This window comes from Bombus fervidus, chromosome 2 (genome assembly GCF_041682495.2).
Source record: "Bombus fervidus isolate BK054 chromosome 2, iyBomFerv1, whole genome shotgun sequence".
Taxonomy (NCBI): Eukaryota; Metazoa; Arthropoda; class Insecta; order Hymenoptera; family Apidae; genus Bombus; species Bombus fervidus.
This window is the reverse complement of record NC_091518.1, coordinates 5,366,220-5,390,198: the sequence shown is the minus strand read 5'-3', so window position 1 is coordinate 5,390,198 and position 23,979 is coordinate 5,366,220. Positions and strand designations below refer to the sequence as shown.

The 23,979-nt window shown below is 45.5% G+C and overlaps 1 protein-coding gene across 13 annotated transcripts in view; it reads right to left on the bottom strand.

The window, feature by feature from the left end:
* The window catches only part of Shaker (potassium voltage-gated channel protein Shaker), a 185,314-nt gene that overhangs the window by 89,907 nt on the left and 71,428 nt on the right, over positions 1-23,979 (bottom strand). The window contains exons 1-2 of one of the 13 annotated variants that reach the window (XM_072022414.1): positions 16,477-17,017; positions 14,644-14,733 (exon numbers count right to left, since the gene is read on the bottom strand). The exons of 11 other annotated variants lie outside the window; for them this stretch is intronic. In XM_072022414.1, coding sequence (XP_071878515.1) covers positions 14,644-14,669 — 26 coding nt within the window. In that variant the 5' untranslated portion in view covers positions 14,670-14,733; positions 16,477-17,017. Of the gene's footprint in view, positions 1-14,643; positions 14,734-16,476; positions 17,018-22,800; positions 22,954-23,979 lie in introns of those variants that run through there. One more of the 13 variants, XM_072022409.1, reaches the window with a different exon arrangement.

Sequence of the window (23,979 nt, the reverse complement as noted above, 5' to 3'; positions counted from 1 at the left end):
GACGCGCGTTCGTTGCATCCAGAAGTTGGATTAACGCGAGCAAAACGGAAGTTTCGCGTTCGCAGTGAAAATAAATCGAGTGTACCGAGAACAGGAAAATCACGCAGCCGACTAAAAATACGACCTGCCGAAAGTATCACCGCGTCGATACTTCCTTCCTACCCCTAAAAGGATCGCGCAAAACCGTGAACCCATCGTTTTTCTCATCCAAATATTTCCACTGAAAAATCGAACACTGAAAAATCGAAAGAGCTTTCGCGACTGCAACATCGCCTCTTTCCTCTTCTTCACCGTTGTTTCGTGTTGAACCACGGAACGTGGTCGGTAAAAATAACTCAGCAGAGAGGTTGTAGCAGGAAAATTGGACGAGGAATCCTCGCGTGAAAAGCAACGGCAATGAAAATGACGCAGCGGCCATTAATGCCGCATGAAAAATTACTCCCGCCTCCTACCCCCCTCCTACGTATACTCTGCTTTTACGAATTCAGCTGCCACCTCTTCGAGTATCGTTGCACGTATTATTCTAGCACCGGAGACGTCGCGACCATTAGTTTCGTACAGGGCCAAGGAGAAACGAGACGTGGACGCTCTCAGCCCGCGTACATCACCTTCGCTCTGTAACCTTCGAATCTCGTTCGATCGTTCAAACGCCAATAAATTTACCGGGTCTATCCGAACGAGAAGCTTTATTTTTCCTAGAAAAATTATCCGACTGAATGGCAATGGAAGAGAAAATGAGCGCTGTCCAGGTTCGCGGACAGAAGCCAGTGCAGAGAGAAACTTGTTCGTTTGGAGGAATTTCTAACCATTGTACGACCTTGGAAGCGAGAAAGACGCGGTGCAACGAAAGCTGCAAGCTGGGAACGTAGGCTCGTTGCGGGTCCCTGGAGGAAATGCCACGTAAATCAGCGTAAATAAGGAGGAAATTGCCAAAGTTGAGGCGATTTCTTAGCTTTCGAGGCAACGAAAAACCCGCAACTTCCTCTCGCTGGCTATTTTTCCGCTCGCTAGCCAGGTTCTACGGTCTGTCAGAAGAATTTTCCAGGCGCCTACAATCCGTGGGAATATTTTCGTGTAATTTGACGCTAAATAAATTTCCATTCGTCGTCGCAAGCAACTTGCGAGTCGCTTGACATGGCGGCGTGTAATCGACGCGCGCTGTTCATTCTGTCTGTTCGACCAACAAAAAATAGAACGCGGTCGGAGTCACGATGACAACAAAAATATTTTCAATGGCGCGGCGAGTAATTGATTCGTCCGCTTAAGCCAGCCGATACCTGTGCCGGTTTCGATCAGACGAGGAGTTTATGTCAACGAACGAATAAGCGGCCGATCGTTTTGACCCGGATCTTATTTCCCTCGTAATTGACGTTCAACCTGGAACGGTAGGTTTGCTTTTGCAGAAAGAATCGCCGGTGCCTCGCATTAAAAAAATTACTTACGCGTGAATGCAGAATAAAAGCAAGGGATTGTTTATCGAAGGGATAAAATGGCGTGGATACGATGGCGAGTAATAAACGACCACTTTACGCAGCAATGATATATCAGTCGGTAGCCAATAACGACAGGAAATAACGCGTTGACATACATTCCGGTTGCCTGCAGCATCGACAAGAGGCGAATCGACCGCCCGTTCCGCCTCATTTTCCACCAGAAGATTGGACGGTCTTTTTAACTTGTGCAGCAGCATGGTCGTCGCATGTGTACGTTTCTAAAGACATTTCGCTGTCATTGAACGACCCGGTCAAATGTTCTCTTACCAAAAAGGTAACCTCGCTGTTCCACGCGAATAAACGGAACAACATCGTCTGGTCGAAGTTATCCTCGTCTTTTGTGTGATATCCTTTGTAGGAACATTTCCAATGATTATTTTAAGTTATTAGATACGGTTGAATTTTGTGCAGAGTTTCACGCGAATTACGCGTAAACATAATTTTTCTTAGAGATAAACGCGACTTTTCGTCCATCGATTTCAGTCACGCGACCCTCGTTCAATGAAATAGAACGTTCGCATTCCGCACCGCGAGTCAATCTTCCGCCATTGCTTATTCGCTGAATTTACCTTTTCTTTACTTCATTTCCGTTACCATATTTTTCTGCCCTTCCCCCGAATGGAAAACGAAGTTACAATATCGGCGAACAACGACCATCGTTTCCATCCAACGTCGTTTGCAACTATCCACACTGGTACAGTTCGAGTAATATTGCCGAGGTTGGTGTACGAAAAATGTTACGATCTTGAACAAGCGACGAGAGGTGACGTTTATTAACCTCTTAGGTACTGAATTTTGCATGGGCTGTTTCTTTGTACGGCAGAGTTTTACGCGAATTACGCGTAAACGATATGGCACTGCAACGTGTGACGGATAATCGTGTTGTCTACGCAAGTACATTGGAACGAATTTTTTGATAATTAAATTGTAATTTTTCTTAGAGATACGATGCGTATACTTGAACTTGAATAATTTACTTTAATAATCGATAATACAATCGAGTGTGATATATTTTAGAGCACCACATACACGTCACAATTTCCACGTTCATAGCGCGGTAGTGTTTTTCAAACTACTCTTCGTTTTCTATTTCCAAGCGACATTTTCAGCTTGAAGATTCTACGAAATTAGAAGAATACGGATCGCTATGTTAAAAAGAGCATCGAATAATGGTACGTTTATTTTAACGGGAAGCAACAATTGATGTCTGACACTGGCAAAAACAAAGATTATATATTCTGTCTGTATATTGTTAACACTGTCATAAAACGTTGCGAGAGCACAAAAGAATGCGAAGCAAGACAATTGAAAAAAATTATTTAGTTGAAATGGTGATCGAATGAGCGAGTAGAGTGAGCTATCATAGTGGCGCGTCGTAATATAAGACGACATTCACGAAAGCCACTATAGTGGCGCATCGTACCTAAGAATTTAACGAGAGATTCCTTCGATCGCGCGTTATCTCGCGAAACACGCAGCTCGTAATTTGACCGCGAATTTCACCTCAGCTCGTGATAGGTCTTTTGTGCGTGTTAACTGATCCGCGCGAAAATCCCCTACACACAGTTTACGGAAGTGGAAACGAGAGGAACAGGTGACGGTCGTTGCTCGAGTATTTCGAGGGGCAGCGCGTACCTCGCTTAAGCTGTCGTTAGACCAACCGGAAGGGACCATTGTCTGCGAGTGGCGGTCCGCGAGGACAATCAAGTCCGAAGAAGCAAAGTACTTTCGCTCTGCAGCTTTCAAAACAATGACGCGTTTGCGGTAGAACCGACCGAGCTCTTCGCCGAAAGACTATCACCGTTGCCAGAGAAAAACGTTTTACTTTGTTTTTCACGGCGAAGGCAACCCAAAACGGACGGAATTTTCGTAGAAACGAACGTTTATTGTGCTCGGTCGAACGGTCTCGAGCAATCGCGTGCAAAAGACGAAAGAACGTTTTCGAGGAAATAAAAATAAAATTGCGTTTCGGGAAACGCTTCATTTTTTCCAACGGGAATTTCCGAATAATCGAGGCGACCCACATGGAATTTGATGCAGCTTATTACCACCACTTCTATGAAACTTCACGCGTGTTAGGAAGCGATAATTACGAAAACAAACGTAATATCTGGTGTATCTGTAAGAAGAAAAGTATTTCATGCGTCTGAACTTCTTACAAAGTTTTTTTTTTTATTATTTTAGGTGTAATAATGTGTTAATTAGTGATGATAGTGCTACTACTGCTGGTATGCAGATGGCGTTGATGGGGATCGCTGTTTGTCTTCTCGTTTAGATATGGATAGAAAAATCGTATTTACGGGCGCCGGGATTTGAACTCGGATCCCGAACGTTTGTAACCAAAGGTGTTAATCATTGCGCTATAGTCGTCCGACAGAAATTGCTGTTGAGTGCCGCTACATATTGTTTAATTTGTACTTTACAATTTGTCCAGCTAAACATTTGGTAAATTTCTTACAAAGTGAAACTTAAACTTCTTTTGTCTAAAGCCCGGCATTTCTCATACTGTTTCGCGCTCGTCGCGATAGCACAAATCTTTACAGCGGAACAGAAACGAGCTTTAAAGCATAAAAATCACAGCGATGAATCAAGATACGAAAGGATCGATTCGAGTACTAAACATGACACTGGCGAAAAGCCAGTGTAATCCGATGTATAAATGAACAGATGAACGAGGATTTTGTCGCTGAAAGAAACATATGACGTATCAGCCGGCGTATTTCCACCGGAGTATTTCAACGTTTGGATTCTTCGACTTGAACCGCGAGATCGGACAAACCACCCAGAACGTAAACGCAAACGTCATCTTCCATTGACATTTTTGGGCAAACGATCTGTTTGAAAGAAGTTGAAAAATCGCGATGAAATTATCGATCGTCCACGTTATTAAACAAGAACGAACGAAAGTTAAATCGTTGAACTGAAAACGCGGAAGTAAGTGTAATTTCGAACCGGAAATGTGGAAAACGGCCGAGCTTACGTAAGAAGAGATCAACTTTGGTTGCGAGGAGACTCGGGATTACGTAACGCGGTTGCATAATATATCGTCTCCGTGGACTTTCAACGGCGCGCAAATTGATTACTGGAATCATCGTTCCAGCGAAAAGAATTCAATTTTCGCGTGTCACTGGCACACGCATTCTCGAAAAAACGCGACAAACGTGCGCCATCATTTATCCACCGAACAACGTCTACGACCTAATTCTCGTTATCCATCGTCTTTCCCTAACGACTGCCACGCGATTGTTTACGGAAACAATGGTAATTAACCTTCTGCAGTTGGTGAAAGAGATGGCGATGCAATCGAACAGTGCGACAAATTACGTTCATCGGGTTGTTTCGCGTCTGAGGCGCGCAGAAAGCGGTGGCATGTTTCAAAAATGCTTGAAAAACGCTGCGAAATAAAAGGTAACGGGGCGATAAAAATGAAACTGCAGCCGTAAGCTGGAATCACAAGTAACAGAGGACGAGATCGAACAATCGAACGTTTTTGTTCGGGGATGACCTCGTGAAAGGAGAGAGAAAAAAAAAAAAAAGAAGAATATCGCGCTCGAGCAATCGGGTAACTCTGAATGGTCACTTGTTAAAAGTTTCGTGTTGTACAACTCGTTTCCACACGAGCCCGAGTAATTCCAATTATATAATAATGCACCGGCTGTTCGGAAGTTTTAAGGATAATTATAACTTTCTACGACCGGCAGTAATGAAACGGCTGGGTATTAAAGCGGCCGCGGCTTCGCGTATGTTCGAACGAGCGCGCGTCGAGACGTCGCGTCGCGTCACGTCGCCTGGGACGCGAATTTATCGGTTGCGAGTTGACATTTCTCCGCGCGTAACTCGCCGAGCGCGCCGAGTCAATTGCTTCGTTGCAGCATCAGCGAAAGCTTGGAAACATGCTACGTCGCCTTGCAAGTCAGCCACCCAAAACCAAACGCGAATCACTGCAACTGCCTATATTGCCAGCAGCTTTTCCAACAGCGAACAGTCGTTCGTTTCGTTATTGGAATTTAGCTTTCGTACTTTCAAACTCCTTCAAAATTATATGCAGTGTGCGTATTTTAGAGACATTCGATAGATCTCTACGTTACATTCGGAAGTAAATTAATCTTTGGAAACTACTCAAGTAACTCGCAACCTTTGTATTGGAAATTGTGTCTCAGCGATGTCCGCATCAATTACCTCTATTTCTCTCGTGAAATTAATTTGGCCACTTTTATACAGCCTGTTCCATGTAGTTGTAATTTATTTATTTATTAACGGGTTGAAAAAAGGAGTCTCCGGTTTACGACGTAAATATGCAGCCATCGCAGGTGGCGTGTGAATAAACAAAGTGAAGAACTTGGGAAAATTCATTAAAATTGGATAAAATGAGCATAAAGCTTATGATGCGATTATTACGGGAGGAGACTTAAGATGGCTTAAGCTGCGTCGAGAAACAATGTAATTTGAAACAAGATAAGATTTCACGATTTCTAACCATACCGTTTAGTATTTCACAAATAGCAGGACCATCGTAAGTCCTCGACACTCGAGCGACGTTACATTAAGTCGACACATCGTAGATGATTAGTTATAGTTATGGTTATCGTAGGACATGGTGGATACCCAAACAACTTATTTGAAAAATATTATTTCTGTAATTCAAAGATTTCGATAACAGTGTGACCAAACAATAGAACGATACTCCTCACTATAGCGTTATAGTAATATGTGATTCTTAAAGTGTCTATGCTCTTAGAGTACCTAGATTTCCCATAAATAAAACTTAGCATTTTGAACGGTGTATCAGTAATTTTGATATAGATCAATATGACGATACAGATTGCAATGAGATCAGTATAAATGAAAAAATTATAATAAAGATAAAAATGGAATAAGATGTTGAGGTTAACCGACGATGACTTTGTAATAGAAAAATATATTGAAATAAGTATGCTGATCCAGATGCTCGCTCTTACAGTGTTACAATACAATAAGAAGAAGTTATGATAGGGAGCACGTTCATATATTTATAGCAAACGACATTACCAAAAATATTAACCTTGTAGTTCTATCTGAAGGCTACAAGAAACAGCAATAGAAATCTACTTATAGCTCTTTTGTTTCTAGACCTTGTAATCCAAAACAAAATTTATATTCAACAGCACAATAATATGGACCTCTCCTTATTTCCAATTTTTTCTTTCACTAAATTCTATTTTCTCTGTAACAGCAATCTTCAGGTCACGGATACACAAAAGAAAAGGTGTAGAGTTTTTCTTGAAGTGATTACTTCAACATAAGATATGCTGATAACTGCTAAGTGTCGAGCAGTGCTAATAAAGGCCACAGTGGTGCCCTTAAGATATAACTATATTTTATAACGTATAACTATAACATAACTATAAGAATATAATATATATAAGTATATGGAAATATTTCTCAAGTGAAAGAAAAGGATAACCGAACACTTCGATTAATTTTGTCAGTTTGCACTGTAGCGCCACATGAGCTGGAGGACAATTTCAATCATGTCGTTGTTTTGCTAACCGTCAAACAAACTCGAATTTAAATTTTCCCGCTCTCCACTGACCAGTACAAATAAACGAACGCGATCGTAAGGTGACTAGTTTTCTCAATTAGTCTCGAACGATCTTATGAGCGATTTGTACACTGTCTTTAGCGAATATTGTCTGTACTTATTTATTTATTATTTTAAAATATACTTGACGATTTTAACTTCGAATTATCTCGTCATTCGAACCACACGACCAACAACCATCCTCTACAGCATCACGATTCTAAGTTGAACAGATCGCACTGTATAAGTACACGTCTGATAGGGATGAAACAATTTTAAATCATTAGGAAATAAAAGTAAGAAGAATGAAAGTATTCCGATGCATCATTAGTGTAATAATAAATTCATTCGCCGAACGACAACAGAAAGAAATAGATGTGTCTGGGAAATAACTTTTCATCAGAGTTATCCTGTTTCGGAACAAGTTTCGATATGATCAGGTACGAACAACCTTGTGGACGGTAAATCGTTCGGCCATCGTCCGTTGCGTGGAAAACGATCAGAGAGAAAAAGAAGGTTGCCATGTCCGAGCTAGCGGAATATGAGGCAGCAGGAGCTGATGGTCGCGGTGGTTTGGTCGATCGTTGGAAACGATCAATTCCACCCACTCGGCGAGTTTCGAGACTCTCGGGCAAGCAGCTCGAGGATCGAGCGTTTTCAACGGTGCAGTTTCGACTATCATTTGGAGAACGAACTGAGCGATCGCCTGGTTTCTGGCGAGCGTGGATTTAATTACGTCGTAATTAGGTCGGCGGTTTCAGACGTCGCCGTTTGCAAAGGCTTCGATACGAATTAAAAGAAGGTGTTTCGACGTGGAAACGTTCAAAATCACAACGAAACGATAACTGTTCTCGGTTGCCATTATGCTTTGAGCTTGCATCACGTTTCCTAGCGGAGATCGTGAGCTGCGCTAAAAGTACACTTACACGCAGAAATGATGCACTTTGTGGCAGCGTGGCCGTGCGAAGTTTTCGTTCGTCTGAAAGGCAGCATTTGATATTTTAAGCATCGAATGACCTAAGTACAGCGCGCAAAGCGCCTTTAACCCCGCCGATTTTAGACGCCAGCCCATCCACGTTTCAGGTAAACACCGATCTCCTCTAAAATGGCATGCTTCGATTTGTGCAACAAGAACGAATAAATAGAATCAATAAACTTCTCACCTGACGGCCGATGCTTACGCGCGTACATCCGTCCGCTCGCTATCTAAATAAAGTATCGCTGGTGAAACGGTAAACTGTTGCACGAGAAACTCTACAAAAATATATAGCACAACTTGACCAACCCTGTGTCGACAGAGTGGCGCTCGCGAGCAAGCGTATCATATTCAAACGTATCACACACGATACAGCGTCTGTTGGTCATGCAACTTCGCAAGACAGAAGCGGTCAGCGTGCGTAAAACATGCGTGTACGTGCGTAAACACGCGTCCACGAGTTCGCGTTCGAACTTTTCCCAGCGTAGTACGCGTCGTTGACGCAAGAAACAGAGGGGTAAGTACGTGGACAGCCGCGAAGAAAGCTCGAAGGGAAGCACGAGTCGGACGAACGCGTCGCGTAAACAAATTGCCGAGTGAAAATCGAAGCGTGTGCGAAAGTTGGGCGGAAGTTGTGCGGAAGTACAGCTGCACCGCTGCGGCATCAGGGCCTATCTAGGCATGCGAAACGCGAAAACAAGCGGAAGGCAGCTGCACGCGATCGATGCGGCATAGTCGAGACGTCTTCTCGGGAAAAACGCCCTTTGCGCTCTTCATACTTCCGAAGGAACGCGTTCGTTCGTGTTCGGCGGTGATTTGTCCTTTGGAAATGCCAAACGATCCTAACATAGCAGCCCGGCACACTTCCGAATAATCAAGTAGAATCGCCGTCATCGTTCGTAGTATCCCGTTGGTTTGCCTGGCTGATTCGTATTCCACGTTCGAGTCAAATATTTCCAGTCAAGTCGACCACTCGTTCGAACGCGTATTCTCATCGACCATTAACACGTTCAATGCTATGTTAGTTTTACAAGGTTTGGCAGTGGTGTCACGATGAATTTTTTATTATGCGATACGTATAATGTTGAAATATTACCTACAAGAGATATGTTACGGTGTATAATCATCATTGATGAATTTATCTTACTGAGGTCACCGGTACCCCCAATTTGTACCCAATCCCCGCGCTGTACTGCAATTTCGTTCGATTCACTTATCTTTTGCGATTATCAATTATTTCATATTGTTTGTTCGTGTTGCTAAATAATTGTTCTATGTTGTTACGTCCCGGGACCTACCATAAACCATAATCCATCCCTCGATCATACTTATTCGGACCCGCAATAATCCTAAAGAACCGTCATAAGATTTAGCATGTTTGCATTACTGTCAAGGTCCTTAATTGCCATCAAACATGTTTCAAGTCAAAACATTCCTTATGCTTATTGTTTATTAAGGTAAAACACGCAAAAATCCCGTTTTTTCCATGTTTCACAGCCACACATATATTTCATGTATCAATAAAACTATTTTTATGTTTTATACTGCATTAATTTCGTCACGCCATTGTAGTAACGATGGTAATAATAACAAATTTATAACTATTGACATTTGTTCAAATTATGTATCTCTACTAATCTTGGTGCGCAGGTCACCGGTGACCCCCACAGTGTCACGGTTAAGTTGAGTGCCGATTATCGGTGACCCCCATACAGCCATGGCCAAGTTTTGCGCCGGTCACCGGTGACCCCCACATAGCCACAGTCAAATTGAGTGCCGGTCACCGGTGACCCCCATGGCATTCAGCGTGTTAAGCGTGTGATGCGATTACAAGCGATTAGAGTCCCCTTAGAAACACGCGAAGGCGATATTTAAATCGGTGCAAGGTAATAAGCTTGCATAACACTCCGCTCTGTCAATCCTTTTTTCCCCTTCGATCGCGCAGCTTCCCGGTAAACAATTTTCCCAACGCTTTACCGGCCCCTGGTAAAATAAATCGCATCTCGACCAAACATCCTGCCCGTCGACTTAGAAATAACGAGGGTAGAAAAACGAATTCCCTGTCTGTTCGAACGCCACATCCTCGCTTCCAGGCTGCCGAATAAATGGCATCCGTTTTCGTTGTCATCGATGCCGGCGCACGAAGGAAATTTTCGCTCGCAAGACGGACGCAGTCGCATACGCTGCGATCGATGTACTGTGCGATTTTTCCCAGTGGCCGAAAACCGAAAAGGAGTACGAACAAACCTTTTCTCGTACGAGCCGAGGTTTTTCATCGCGATACCACGCTCGCAAAGTACCGAAATACCGTGTCCAACGAGAGACTGTAAAATCGAACGATCTCGTAGGAAGTCGAGGAGCAAAATAAACCATGGGAATAACTATGGAGCTAAGGAAGGAATTTTACTGGGACTGAAACATTCGAATATTCAGTCTTCTTGTCAATACCGCTGACGCGATGCAACGCGTCGGATTACCGTTCGATTCGCTCAGATCGTTTAATCATTCGTCAGACTATCGCTGGAAGTTCAGAGGTAACGTTTAATTCGACTCGTAATTTATTCACGACGTAGCTGTGTGAAACAAAAAAATATAGCATGCATCTGAGCGATTGGCAGCGAGATCCACGTGGTTATTAATAACCTTCTTTTCAAAAAATGATTTAATAGTAGCATGTATAATTTGGTGTATTACGTAACGCTCTCTAGATAACCAGGTTGAAAGCATTTTCAGATTCCATCCCAGAACAGCACAATTGCTATATTCAACCTTCGCCAACCTCTATCGCTAGATCGAATTATTTGCTCGACAGACACGAAATATAATTCACCACGATACACCGTACCGATTTATTATCGGACATAAAGAGTTTCCTCCGGTATCATCGGAGCAGTAGAAACACGCGCAAGAACGCGATCCTATTTAATACGAACACGATATGTTTCACGGGTATAAATATCATTTGCCGGAGGAACAGAATTCCACGACGTTCCTCTCTCCACGGATATAAACCGGGGAGAGAAAAAAAGAGGCGAGGTAGGCTGACGAACGAGCTGCCTGCCCCGTTTCCCCCCTCATGATACACACTATCACACCCCTAATTGCACTCCCACATTCGAACCATACCGGATGAGTGTAGCAACCCGTTCACCATACGAGAATAATTCTATGAATTCCCCTTAGACATGTTTGTCACGCGATCCTGCCACGTTAACGCGCGTTCCGTCTCTCAATTACCGCTGCGGATTATACGCCTTTCAACCTATTTTCCACCCTTTAGATCCGGCTGAAACAGTTGGCGATTATACAAGCGCGCGGCTATCACACGCAAATTTGCCGATTCGTCGCACTGCTCCAATCCTTCGGTCTCCTACAAACGAGACGACTCGGTTGGTCAACGAGTGGACAAAGTTCTACAACGAATCAGGTTCGCGATCGAAAATGGTTACGTAAGTTCGTTAATCGTGCGACAAACTTTATTCGTATCGACTCGATTGAACTTAATTCTTGACGAGTCGTGGCCGTTCAAGCTTCGCATCACCGAGTGAAATTGCACAAAACGGACCAGGAGGATCAGGTTATCGTTCGATGTATCTTTGCTATCTTTCCATCGTAGCAAAGAAACATTCGAAATAAACATCGCGATAAGCGAAATGTCTTTGTAATTGGATTACGCTCGTGAAGATAATTAGTTTCGGACGAACGACCGAGACTATGCTCGGATTGTCGGCGAAAAAATAGTGTTCCGCTAAAAGCGTTTACCCGTCGGCTAATTGCAAGCACGCAATCGATGTTCCGAATTAGAAGTACGAAAATAGAATCTGTGTATTCGTGCAGAACACGGGAATCGCGTTATCGTAGGTCGATGTACCCGTCTTAATTTCAGCTACGAGGCTCGATTCACAAAGCGCTGTCGATAACCTTGAACGCCCGCGAAGAGCGTAATCTGAGGAAAATCGTTTCTCCAATGCCGATATTCGATCCCTTTGAAGAGGGAACGCTACGGTGAACGAACAGCACCGTTGCGAAACAATGGACAAATTTCGAGCAACCAGACGGTAAACGGTGCGCGAGCGCGACGCGACGACTCCGGAAAAATGTACAGTTTCCTCGATGGCTGGTTGAACAACAAAAGAATCAAACGACCGTTCACCGCGTTAGCTGGCTGCAGCTCGCAGCGCGCATCAGCCTTCGCTTACAAAGGAAAAAAGAATCGTCGTGCCGACCATTGAAATTACGCGAGGCACTGTATACAATTTACGTCAGATAGCGATAATTAACGCGTTGTTACCTTCCGCAATTTCTCTATACAATTGCTTCTTCTTAATTTACACCGACCCTAGCTTCATCTATCACGTCGAAAGTTGAAATTGGAATGAAAAAAATATTTCTTTAACCCACGCGATTTTAGCGCCAATCGCTTATTTCCATTTTGATCGATCGAAGATCCAGGCATTTTTTGTACGGACTGCGATCGAAATGTACGTACGTTCGAGAAATTAATTGAAGCCAAACGTTGATATACAAAAGTTTCCAATCGCCTGGTCGAACCGTCAAGAATTATGAAACAGTGTTGGTGTAACCCGGACGATTGATAGCTTGGTAAGCCAGGTCCTGTCGTATTTGTCGGCGACATGTGCGGCTGTACGAGACAAATTCCTGTACGCGTTACCCCTTGCTGTGCGAGGTGATATTTCAGCGGGCTCTGATCGCATGCCAAGAACAGGCGTTTCGAAGGCGGCAAAACAAAGGTTCGTGAGGAAAACGAGACAGCCATCGAAGACGAGTGTAAGAAAGAAGAAGAGGTTAAACAACGACAGTTTACGCCGATAAACTGGATTCGTACTCGTTTTGGCAGCGAACTGAGATTAAAAGGAAACGATGGAATGGGCGATGAACGGCGGCACGTGTAACCCGAATTTACTCGAAGAAAAAGGGAAGAAGACGCGTTTCTAAATTTATTTCGCGATCCCTCGGAATCGATAACGAATGCAACATAAACGTTTCTCGTATATCAAATTCTGGCCTATTTACAATCTGCAGCGACTTAAGAACTTGAACAACTAGTTAATCTTACTGTAGAATACGTACGATTGCTGATAGCTACATGAATTTGGATCTCAACCAAACGTACAAAGTTCTGTTTGCACGCGGCGCTGATTCGCAAACCAATTAGCGATGACTTTCTCGCCAGAATAACGCGAAACTCGCATGGATCGTTTCGTCTCGACCTAAAGGAGACGACGTAGCAGCAAGACAACTTTCAAGGTCATGCGAAAGTTGCACGAGTTCGTTAAAAAAAGAAAAAAAAAAAGTAAAAGTTACAGTAACAACGATAATCCGATGTTCAGTAAATATTACTCTATCACGTGTACTGTTATTCACCGATTTCAATTCGCAATTCCCAGTGAAATATTTACAGAATATCGCTCGAACCTTATCGATCTTCACACACGATTTACCCAACGAAACGATTAAACCAAACGATAAAAGTACAACTAAATGCAAGAAGAAATTGCTGAAAAATAATGGTGCAAAGATCACTTGGATTTGCCAGTTACGAACGTGACGACGTTCGACGTAAACGACGATATATGGCGTACCGATAAATCGAGATAAGCAATATGCTTCTGCGTGAAAAGAAATAAGGCGACGCAACGTCCAAATAACTAAACGTGGAAAAGATTCAATCGCTTAACAAATCATACGAGCATCGTAAACGTTCTTCGTCTTGGCGTTATTAGGTCGCAAGCGAGCGCATTTGAAATTCAAATGTAGAAAGTTAAGGGAGTGTCAGCGGACACACGGCAAACAATTTCCTCAGACGTTATGCAACATTTAACGGCGCAGGGAATTTCGCAAACGGCGCGCCAATTACCCTTCAATTTTTTTAAATCCTTCGTTGCCTTCCTTGTCCTATAGAACACGTATCCTCCGGCAGTTGCGTAATTCCGACGATACGCCGCCTCGTCGGCAGTCATCGGGTTCAAACAGAAAGAATTTTCGCTTTCGCAAGCTTCGCCATTCCCTTTGTCTCTGACTGTCACGAGTCTTGCGCCTCGTCGTGGCACGCGCAAGCTCGCACGCGTGTCTCGATCGAGCAATTTCTGCCTCTTGCGAGAGATTGCTGTAGGTTGGATGGACAAATTTTAATTAACAGAAACGACCGTAGAGGAATGCAGAATCATCGGTCATTCGATTCGCGGGTAACGCGTTGCACGAGATTCTTGTCGCAAGGAACGCGGTCCTCTGACCATCGCAACTTGGTTCACGCATGTTTCAGATATCTGGCCGCTTCTGCCTGCAGCCTTTCGAGATCCCGTGAAGCTTCGTGGCAGTTCGATCAACGGCCAAAACAGCAGAAACATCAAACAAACATACAAACGTGTAGACAAACGAACGGGCAGACGTACGAATGGACGGACAGACAGATGTACGACACAAACACAGAGAAGCCTGGCGGATCGGAGAGTTCCGATTAAATTTGCGACAGTGAGGGTATTACAGCGCTGGCGATAAAACAGATAAGAGGGAAAGGCAAAGGCAAGATAAAGGGGCACACGTAGGGTGTTGTGCGTGACAGTGCGTTCGTTGGGAGACTATGGTGGACTCACCCGCCAGCAACCAGGATCATCTGCATGTTGCATGGAGGCGGCCTCTTTGTCGCTTTTTCGCAGAAGGGGCAGTCCGCAGCGGTGAGTCCTCTAGTTTCGCATGCGGTGACAGAATATAGCTATAGAGTGGTAACTAGAGACAAACAGACGGACGGAAAAAGAAAAGAAAGTCGATGTCCTGCTTAAAGTATCCGATCTCTTATCGTCTTGCGCGCGATGGATCTCCGTGTCCATCGATGGGACAGCGTGGCGCTCGCGTCCATGAAAAATTCACGGTTGTCGGCGAGATCTTGTGAAACCGAGGAGACAACGTTTACGGAAAGTTTGAAAGCACCGCGGTTACCATCCCTTGATCTATTTAGTCATTTCTCGCGGGAGAACGCCGCCGAGATTCTCCAACTTTCGCCAACTTCCGAGCCATCGTATATTTTAAGCAGGGATAGAAAAGGAAAGAAAGATAGACAAGTGTGGAGAAAAAAGTTGAGAAATACTCGCTAAAATATATATATATACATATATATTTATATATATATACGTATATTATACACATACTCTTATATATATTATATATTATATTGGGTTGGCAACTAAGTGATTGCGGATTTTATCATTACCATCTAATGGCAAAATCCGCAATCACTTAGTTGCCAGCCCAATATGTATAGAAATATATAATACATATATATATATATATGTATATAGGTATATACGGTCTAAGATAGTGGCGAGAGAAAGATATCGAGAGCAATGGAAATGGAAAGAAGTGAAAGTAAAAGAGAAACTCTCTACGCAGAGTAATAATTACGTGTGAAGGGATGGTCGTGTCGGTTGTTCCGTGACGGATCAACCTTGAAACCAGAGGCTCGTTGGCCGTCCTCGCGAGTCAACGAGGAAATCGTTCAGAAATGTTGCCAACAAAGTTCTTTCGTCGACGAGATCGACCGTGCACCGAAATAAATACGGCGCGAAACTTTCGCCATTTTTCGTAGAACGAAGCTCGTTTGAGGAACGAAGACCGAGAATCAGATTCGCGGTAACCTTTCGATAAAAGACCGTTTACAGCGAAACGGTAATTCGAGCTAACAGCTTAGGAACGCGAAACTCGAATCTGCCGTTATGTTGAAATAACATTTTTTTCACGACTCGTTGGTATCGATACGCGTGCTATGGTCTAACTTCGTCTAACTGTTCCTTTAAAACTTTCAACGGTCCAGAAAGTTTACGTATTAATCCTCGATCGAAACAGCGTTTTCGAACATCATGGTTTCATGTTCTAGATTCCCCGTCTTGTTTACCGTGCTGTTTATTTATCACCGGATAAACAGAAATTCCGTTAACTGTACAGGTAGATGCGATCATTTTCCACACGCTGTTAAATTAGTTCCTGTCTCTGGACGAAATAAACTCCAATAACAGAGGCAACACGATAAAACAGGGTTTTCGAATAATAAAAGTGCCGTGATTCGATTAATGCAGCTGGTAAGCCAAGAATCGGAAGGAAATTGTCCAGGTAAAAGATGTTTGTGCAGTGGTGTGGAAAGAGAGTTTGCAAGGATAAAGGAAAAGGCGATAGAGCAAAAGTAGGATCTCGAGATCTTACGTAAAGGTAGCTTGAGCGATTCCTCGTTGCACTCGCGCGACGACCAACGACGAAAGGGTTTCAAATTGACTCGGAACGATCCTTCTGTGTGTAACTATATACTTCGTGTCACGTAGTGCACGCGCGTGGATGTGTGCCTGTACGTGTGTAAATGTGTGCGCGTGTGTATGTGTGTGTGTGTGTGTGTAAACGTGTAACAGCGTAAAGTAGATAGATAGAGAAGAGAAAAGTACAGTGGCTAACTGGCGATGGCCCAGCAGATCGCCGTGGCAGCCCGCACTATTGTACCTTCCCGCATGTTGCGTTTATTACCACGAACCCCCGTGTGTCCCACGCACGTCCTAGGACAGCCGGTGGTGTGTGTGTTATGTGTGTGCCACTTACGAATATTCTTCAACAACTGTCACACCGTACACTGCCGCACAACGGTCACGAATGGCCCGACGACGATGTTCGATAACGCGCGATCCTTCGGCCTGTTCATCGTCGGCGACCAGGCACAACGTTCATTATGCCGCGACAGGCGAGTCCACAAGATCCACAGAGTCGTTCGTACGGTGGAAACGGTCGGTCTATCGGTTTCAGAGAACTCGTGGCTCGTTTTCTCGATACACGATGGAGTTTCGAGACGAAGGATGGCAAAGGACGCGAGGAGTGAAGAAGCAGGTTGCGAGAAAGAATGACCGTGACTGTCGTCGGTCGTGTTCACTGGCACACGCGTCGGTGGTCGCCACGCAGTCGCGAAACACAGTGGTTCTGTCTCAACGAAAGTGCGAGCGGAACGCGAAAACTCGGCGAGACTGTGGCCGCCGCGCCGTGTCTCTGTGTGTATCGAGCCGAGCGGCGCAATCACTGTTCCCCGTGTCAGCTGATCGGCGACCGACCACCAGCTTTGCACCGTGTTCTCCGTGCCAGTGAACGGATCGTTTCGACGCGGCGTGTCGCGCGCGCTTCGAACTTTCTCCAGCAGCACACGCACGCACCACCGCTGCACCACGTTTCAACCAGCGTCCCAGCACCACGAGAACAATTGTTTGGCGGCGTAACCTGACCAACGAGCAGCGACAAAGTGGGAGAAAAACGGTTTCAGTGGATATCGAACCGCGGCGGCATCGTCGGCCAGTCCGTTCGTTTCGTCGCGCTAGACGAGTCCACCTCGACCAAGGACATTCCAGGAAATTCGAACGCGGTCGTGCAAGGCATTCTCAAGGACGGCGAAAGCATTCGAAGACGTTGGCGGCTGACAGCGGGTAGTCGGCGAGGGGTGAACCGTACGGCGGAAGGATGGCATGGGCGAAGGCAAGGGAGCTGCAAAACACCGATAAAGCGCACCGTCACGCAATCATTTAATTTAATCGCGTCCTGGACACGAGTTCGCCTCGTGTAACCGCGTTCGCTTCGTCCTCGTCCCCGATTTCGTCCACTATCCGCTCGGTCGGGTTAACGAACACCGCGAAACCACTGCCTTCTCGATCGAAATTTAAAGCGGAGGAAAATACAGAAAGAAGGCGAACGCGATCCGATGGAAAAAGTAGAAAGGGTGAACAGAGAGAAGGGGAAAGGGGAAGAAGGAACGGACACAAAAACATTTGGCAAGCGCTGGTCACATTCTCCACCGAGAAAACCACTGCCACGCGGTCTGTCGATTCGATTAGCTCCGTTAAACCGTTGTTTTTCGATGTTTCAACACCCACGAAATTTTTTCGTCTGCTTCCCCTTGCCCTTCGCCCCCACCCCTTCCCCGTTAGTTTTCCACGAGTCGAACGAAGCACGCTGACGCTCCGACGAAAAACGCCAAGGTACGTTGGCGTCCGAGTGGAGTGTAGGTCACAGCGTGGCGTCACGCGTTCTCTTAATTTGTCCGCGCGAACGCTAGACGGGTCCACTTTGGCGCGTGATCCTGGCCAATCTGGAAAATCGTGGAAATCGGGTCGAACGGTAACGATAAAGTGCCGCGGCCACCAAGATCGCCGAGGTAAGTGTAGGCGTCGCGAGAACAACGAAGGTTTGTCGGCATCGAGCCGAGCTGACAACAAAGGGAGGACAGAGGATAGAAACGTGGACGCGCGACACGGAACACAGGTGACACAGTACAAACAGGGAAACGTAAGAGGAAGAAGAGGAGGGACGGTGGAAGCAGCGGGACGCAGAGTATTCGAGCACCGCGAGACACCACACACTGGCGCACACAGAGAGACGGTTGCTTCGACGACGACGACGACGACGACAACGACGACGACGCGACGCGACGACCTGTAGGCAAATTCACCTCGAACAACCACGTTTCCCCGCGTTTCGTAGGTTTCTGAATCGTCGAGCCGGACGTGCGTGTCGCGAGACCCTCGTAGATACCAGAAAAGGATGAAACGACCGACAGGGTAGGGGCGAAGGGGAAGGGATTGAGGGGCGGGCGGGAGATGGGAAAGGGAGGGAGAACAGCGGGAAGATGGTATAAGCCGAGGAGTACGAAAGGAACAACCACGGAGGATGGAGGTATGGAAACGGTGGTGGAAAGATGGTGGAACAACGGAAAGCGGTAGTTGAAAGAAGCAGCTGCAATGAGAAAGAGAAAACTTTGAAGAAGCGCGTGAAAAGTGGCGGAACTACGAGGAAGGATGACCGCAGGCGTTTAAACGGCTACGAGAGGTTCGCGTACGAGAGACAGTCCCGCGTCTCCGTCGAGTTAAAACGGTGAGGTGTTTGTGCGTTTACGGGTACGGACGGACAGAGAGACGTAGTAGGTTGGACCTGGTGGGACAGGGCGGTAAAGGACGGTGGAGGTGCCAGGCTTGCTGCTTGGAACCGCCGCGGCGCGGCGGCGTTGCACGGCGGCGCCACCGCCGCTGCAAAATCTCTCCCTCACGTTTCGCTTTCCTCGCCCCTGCCTCTATCCTATGTTTCTCTGGCTCTAACTATCTTTCAACCGCCCTATGCCTCCTCGCAATTTTCACTATTTCCATCTCTCTCCCTCTCTCTATTTTTCTTTGTTCATCATGCGTTCGTAGTTTTCAGCGACGTCTTTGTTACGACGATAGTTGCGTCTCGCTCGGTCGTACGGTCAGCTTCCAAAGAGCAAGCGAAGAGAAGTACGAAATGGAGGAGGGTGGGGTTTAGTTGGGCGTGCAACGTGTGGCTGTTGGCGTTCGCGGCACACGCTCACGCTCGATCCCCGTTACGCTCGTAGTCGCTGATTCGTGGCTATGTTTGAGACCGGGTTTCACCGCGTTTGTATATGCCGAAACGGGTTCGTGCGCACCCGTGGGTGCGCGTGAATGTATGAACGGCGAGGTAGAATGTACGACCGCGCGCTCACCGTCCCACCCAACCGGCCACCCACTCGACCATCTATCCACCTCGTCCCCGCCACACCGCCTCCGCTGCTGCTCGTGCGTGGAGTTCCAAAGTCGATATCTAGCCACACCGGCGACTCCAGTATTATCCTCGAACACTTTCCAACCGCCCTTCAGGATTTCCGAGTGTCTTGCCGCGATTTATTTCGTCGCAATAGCCTTATTTGCTTCGGTCTCTCGATCAAGCGACGCGACGCGACGCGACGTGACGCAACGCCACAGGGTCAGCCCGCTGCGCGAAACGGCCCAATCCTCCCTTTGACGGGATGAAGGGATTTGGAAGGTCGTGCGGCGCTACGGCCAACGCGCAATGAATGGATCATAAGAAGCAACGGTAGCAATGTAGCCTTCGTGCAAAATGGTTGCTCCGTGCAATCCACTAGCGACGATACGGAGAACTTGGAATGATTCTACCCGGAGGAGACGCCCGGCAATTCTCGTAAATCTTCGCTGTCTTACGCATTTTCACATCGATCGCCGAAAAGGACGCGAAAGTCGTGCGAGAAGGGGGCAGTTGAGAAAGTTCGACTGGATAAAAGTATCGGAAGTTTCGATAAGCTACTCGTTCAGAGACGATACCTTTCTTCGTGTCGTACGCTATTTTCAATTCGAACGAACAGCTGCAAATGTAATTTTTGCGACGATACAATCAACGAACAGAACGTCGAAAAGACGTAATCCGTCTGCTAGGCCCGCGACAAGCTTTATTTGATAATGTAGATACGAAAAGAGATAAATCTTGAAACCTGGCGTACGACTGAATATACGTAGAATTCGTAATACGTGGCGACGATTTACTATTTTGCGATAAGCTTGGTCGTTGGAAAGTCGATAATGCAGGAATAACGATATATGGCGATCGATAACGAATAATCAAACGCTTGCCTGTTACGTTTCTCGTTGTTTATTTGACTCGATAGATTCGGTCAAAGCCCTGATGCTCTTCAGACGCAATTGCTTTGCCAACTTTATCGCGAGAATTGTAAGTTTGCCAAGCGCCAAACAACACGTTGAACGTCCTCGAGTTCCAGAACGATAACGCCATCGAAAAGATGGGAAAAAGTTTTCTAAACGTTTGATTTAACTCTCAATCTGCCAAATAACGACTTGTGATCGACTGAATAGATATCAGGCTGAATATTATTCGTATGAGCGGCGGTAACTCCTTGCGAAAGGACGTGACCACGCGATCGTTATGCACGCGTCGCAACTATTCGATATTACTTTCTCGATTGAACCTTAAACGAGGGTACTTTGCGCGAGCGCTGAAGGATGCGACGGTTCGATACGTACGGGCGTAGCAATTTCCCCTCGAATAAACGTTGTTCGTTAAAGTGGCGTTCTTTGAAAAATTACGTGATAACGCGATCGACTGCCAAACCATCCCAATTATCTTCCTTTGTTTCGTTTCTGTTTCTTTTTCTCGCTCGATAAATCGAAAGATCGAGATCGATCTGGTGGCCGAAACGAGCCGATTAAAGAGATCGACAAACACTCCGGGAAAAAATATGCATGTTTAACTTGGAGATGGCGCATAATGTACAGATCGGTGCGTCGTGATCTTCGATATCGATGATAACAGGTTCGAACTAGCGTCGGCCACGAGGGAATCTAGGACACGTGAAAATCTTTTATCTGCACTGACCCAGACCTAATTCAGGATCCTCGATAATCAGAGCCCTGCACACGCCGGGTTGGTTCGATAGCGCGGTTTAACGCTAACAGCCCTCTCATCTAGTTCACGGCAGTGATCGATATCTGACTAATCGACAGCTACCAAATCGTTTCTATCATCCTGACCGATGAACTAGCGGCAATTTTCGAGCCCGCTGGCAGTTGCATCCTCGCCACGACCTACACTCTACACTAACGCATGTCGTAATTCCCAACGCAGCTGACCGTGATATCGTTTGACCTAATCGAGTGATCTCGATGCGCATCAAGCTTGCCTTACGAAGTCCAATGATTAACGACGTTCCACAAGACGTTTAGCCTGTTCGGATAAAAATCTCCCTTCCCTTTCTTTCCTTCCTGTCCCTCCAATGACGCGAATAGAATCCGTCGAAAAAGAAATAAGTATTTTCTTCCTTGCGGAAGCCTTTAATGGAAGGTTGAACCGCCCTTTAATTAAAATCAGACAAAGCAGGAAGAAAAAGGTCAGATAGCGCGCAATGATTAACGAATTTTCTAAGAGTCCTGACGATCTTGCAACGATAGCGTCGTAGGCAACGAACGTAGAAATTGACTGAGACGCCGCCTGGCGAGAAGCTCCTGAACTGGCACGTTCAAGCTAAGAGCTCGCGAGCTCTGATTCAAGAGAGCTTTCGTATCGTTCGTCGATACCTGCATTACCAACTTGACGCTGAATTCAAGCAGATTCAGTAAGAACGTGCGACGCGAATTCGCTGCGTTTCGATATAAATTTTCTCGCATTTTTTGGTATCTTTTATCACATATTGTGATCGATCAGAGGATCGACAGACTACGAGTACAACACAAGCGTCGTAATTCTTTTGCGAAAGATAAACGTATCTACATCAATTTTAAAGTTACCATTTTTATCGATTGATACATCTCGTGTTAAAGCAATACGATACGATACGATTACATGACTCGGCCAAAATGCTTCTTTCTAGCTACAGTCGGCTACTAATGAAGTTTGCAATAGAAATAACTTACGAAATAATCGATTACTCAAATCAAGGGCTACTTATAATCGATACAGATTTTCCAAATGAGAAACTACTCGCAATCGATGTTTAATTACCGATACAGAATTCTAAGCGACGAGCGACAGCTAGGTATTGGACGAACGTTATAATCGATTTACAACGATAGAAAAACGATACAAATTAAAAGTGATAAAAGAAGGAATTTTTGATCGATATTCTCGGTTTTTTCTTCTTTCTCGGAAGATAACACGCGCTTAAACCGCGACGACGAGTATTTGCACACCGATTGCTCAGTGGCATTGTCAACTTGGTCGGATTTCTTTCGAACGATAAAGTGACACTGATCGATATATATTGCTATAGAAAGGTTCACGGTCGCGGTTTACAAGCAGAAGCCCTGGACAACGCGATTCATAGCTTTCCGATACAATAAAATTCCAGCTTTGCGCAAACTGAAAATAGTGAGCGTCTAATAGAGCGTACAAGGCAGGGGGAAGATAAAGTCGGACAGCGCGCAGTATTAAATTACTGTCACCGCTTTTTGCGTCGAGGCAACTGATTACGATGGTTTCCCTGTCCACCCGGAAGTATCACCAACGAGAACATTAATCTCTCGATCCACATCGTCATCTTCTGCGGCTCATTCGCATTTTCCCAGTAGCTGCTGTTTGGTAAGACATCGCGTAAAAGTTTTTCGTGCAAACAGCATCTTGCCTCAGAGCCTAAATTAAGAGAGGAATCCTTAGAAACACACCGCCAAATGTACTTCTTCGCCGGAATAAATGCAAACTGTAATTAACCTGTTTACCTACAGTCGCTACTTAACCCTTTGCGATTTGATTTACTTCGATACGATCTGGCCGGACAAATAACTTGCTCGTACTACTTTCTGTTTCGTCGTACACGCTAATATTATACATATTAATAATATGACCGCGTACCTCGATTCTCCCATTGTTAACCACGGTCCAACAATACGTTATTGTCCTTGCCCAGCCAATAACCGTGACACGTGCCATTACGAGGAAAGTAGTTACGGTCGTTCGTGTCAGACGCAAGACCAACGAGATTACAGCGATATTTGGTGGCGGCCGGTGACAGAAAGTAGTTTCGCCCGGTTATGGTCAGACCACGCGCGCAGTAACATTCGCTCGTCCAAGTACAATGCGAAACAAGAGGCAACGGTTCGCAGATTTTTACAGCGTCGTTCTGTTTACGACGAAAGAAGGTTAATAAGAGGGAAAGCTAATTAACCCAGGGAATAAACAATAATAAAGGCGCGTAACTAGCGAGCAGATTCGAGTGAAATCGAAAGTAGTCAGACCGCAAAAGGTTAATCTACTCGAATAACGAGACGTCAATTCGGTACAGCCCATTTCGAGAAATAAGTACATTTGTCCGCGGATCGTAACTGGACGACGGTCGCACGGGACCGCGTCGCCTTACGTTCTCGGTTTTAAATCGTACGAAATTCGATCGTTGCTCGCCAATGCTCGCCGCTTAATAAAGAAAAACGTCTGGTGTCGTTTCATTCGATTACGACAGCACGAACGAGAAAATCCAATTTCAATGTCCAATATTTCCATTTCGATTATCGGCTACCATCTAATCTGCGTTTTCGTCTGCGTTTTCGTGCAGAGTTGGATCCAGCGGCTTTCTCTTTCCACGTCGGAGCATTCGCTTTAAGACTCTGCACTTTCGTTAATGCTTCGCT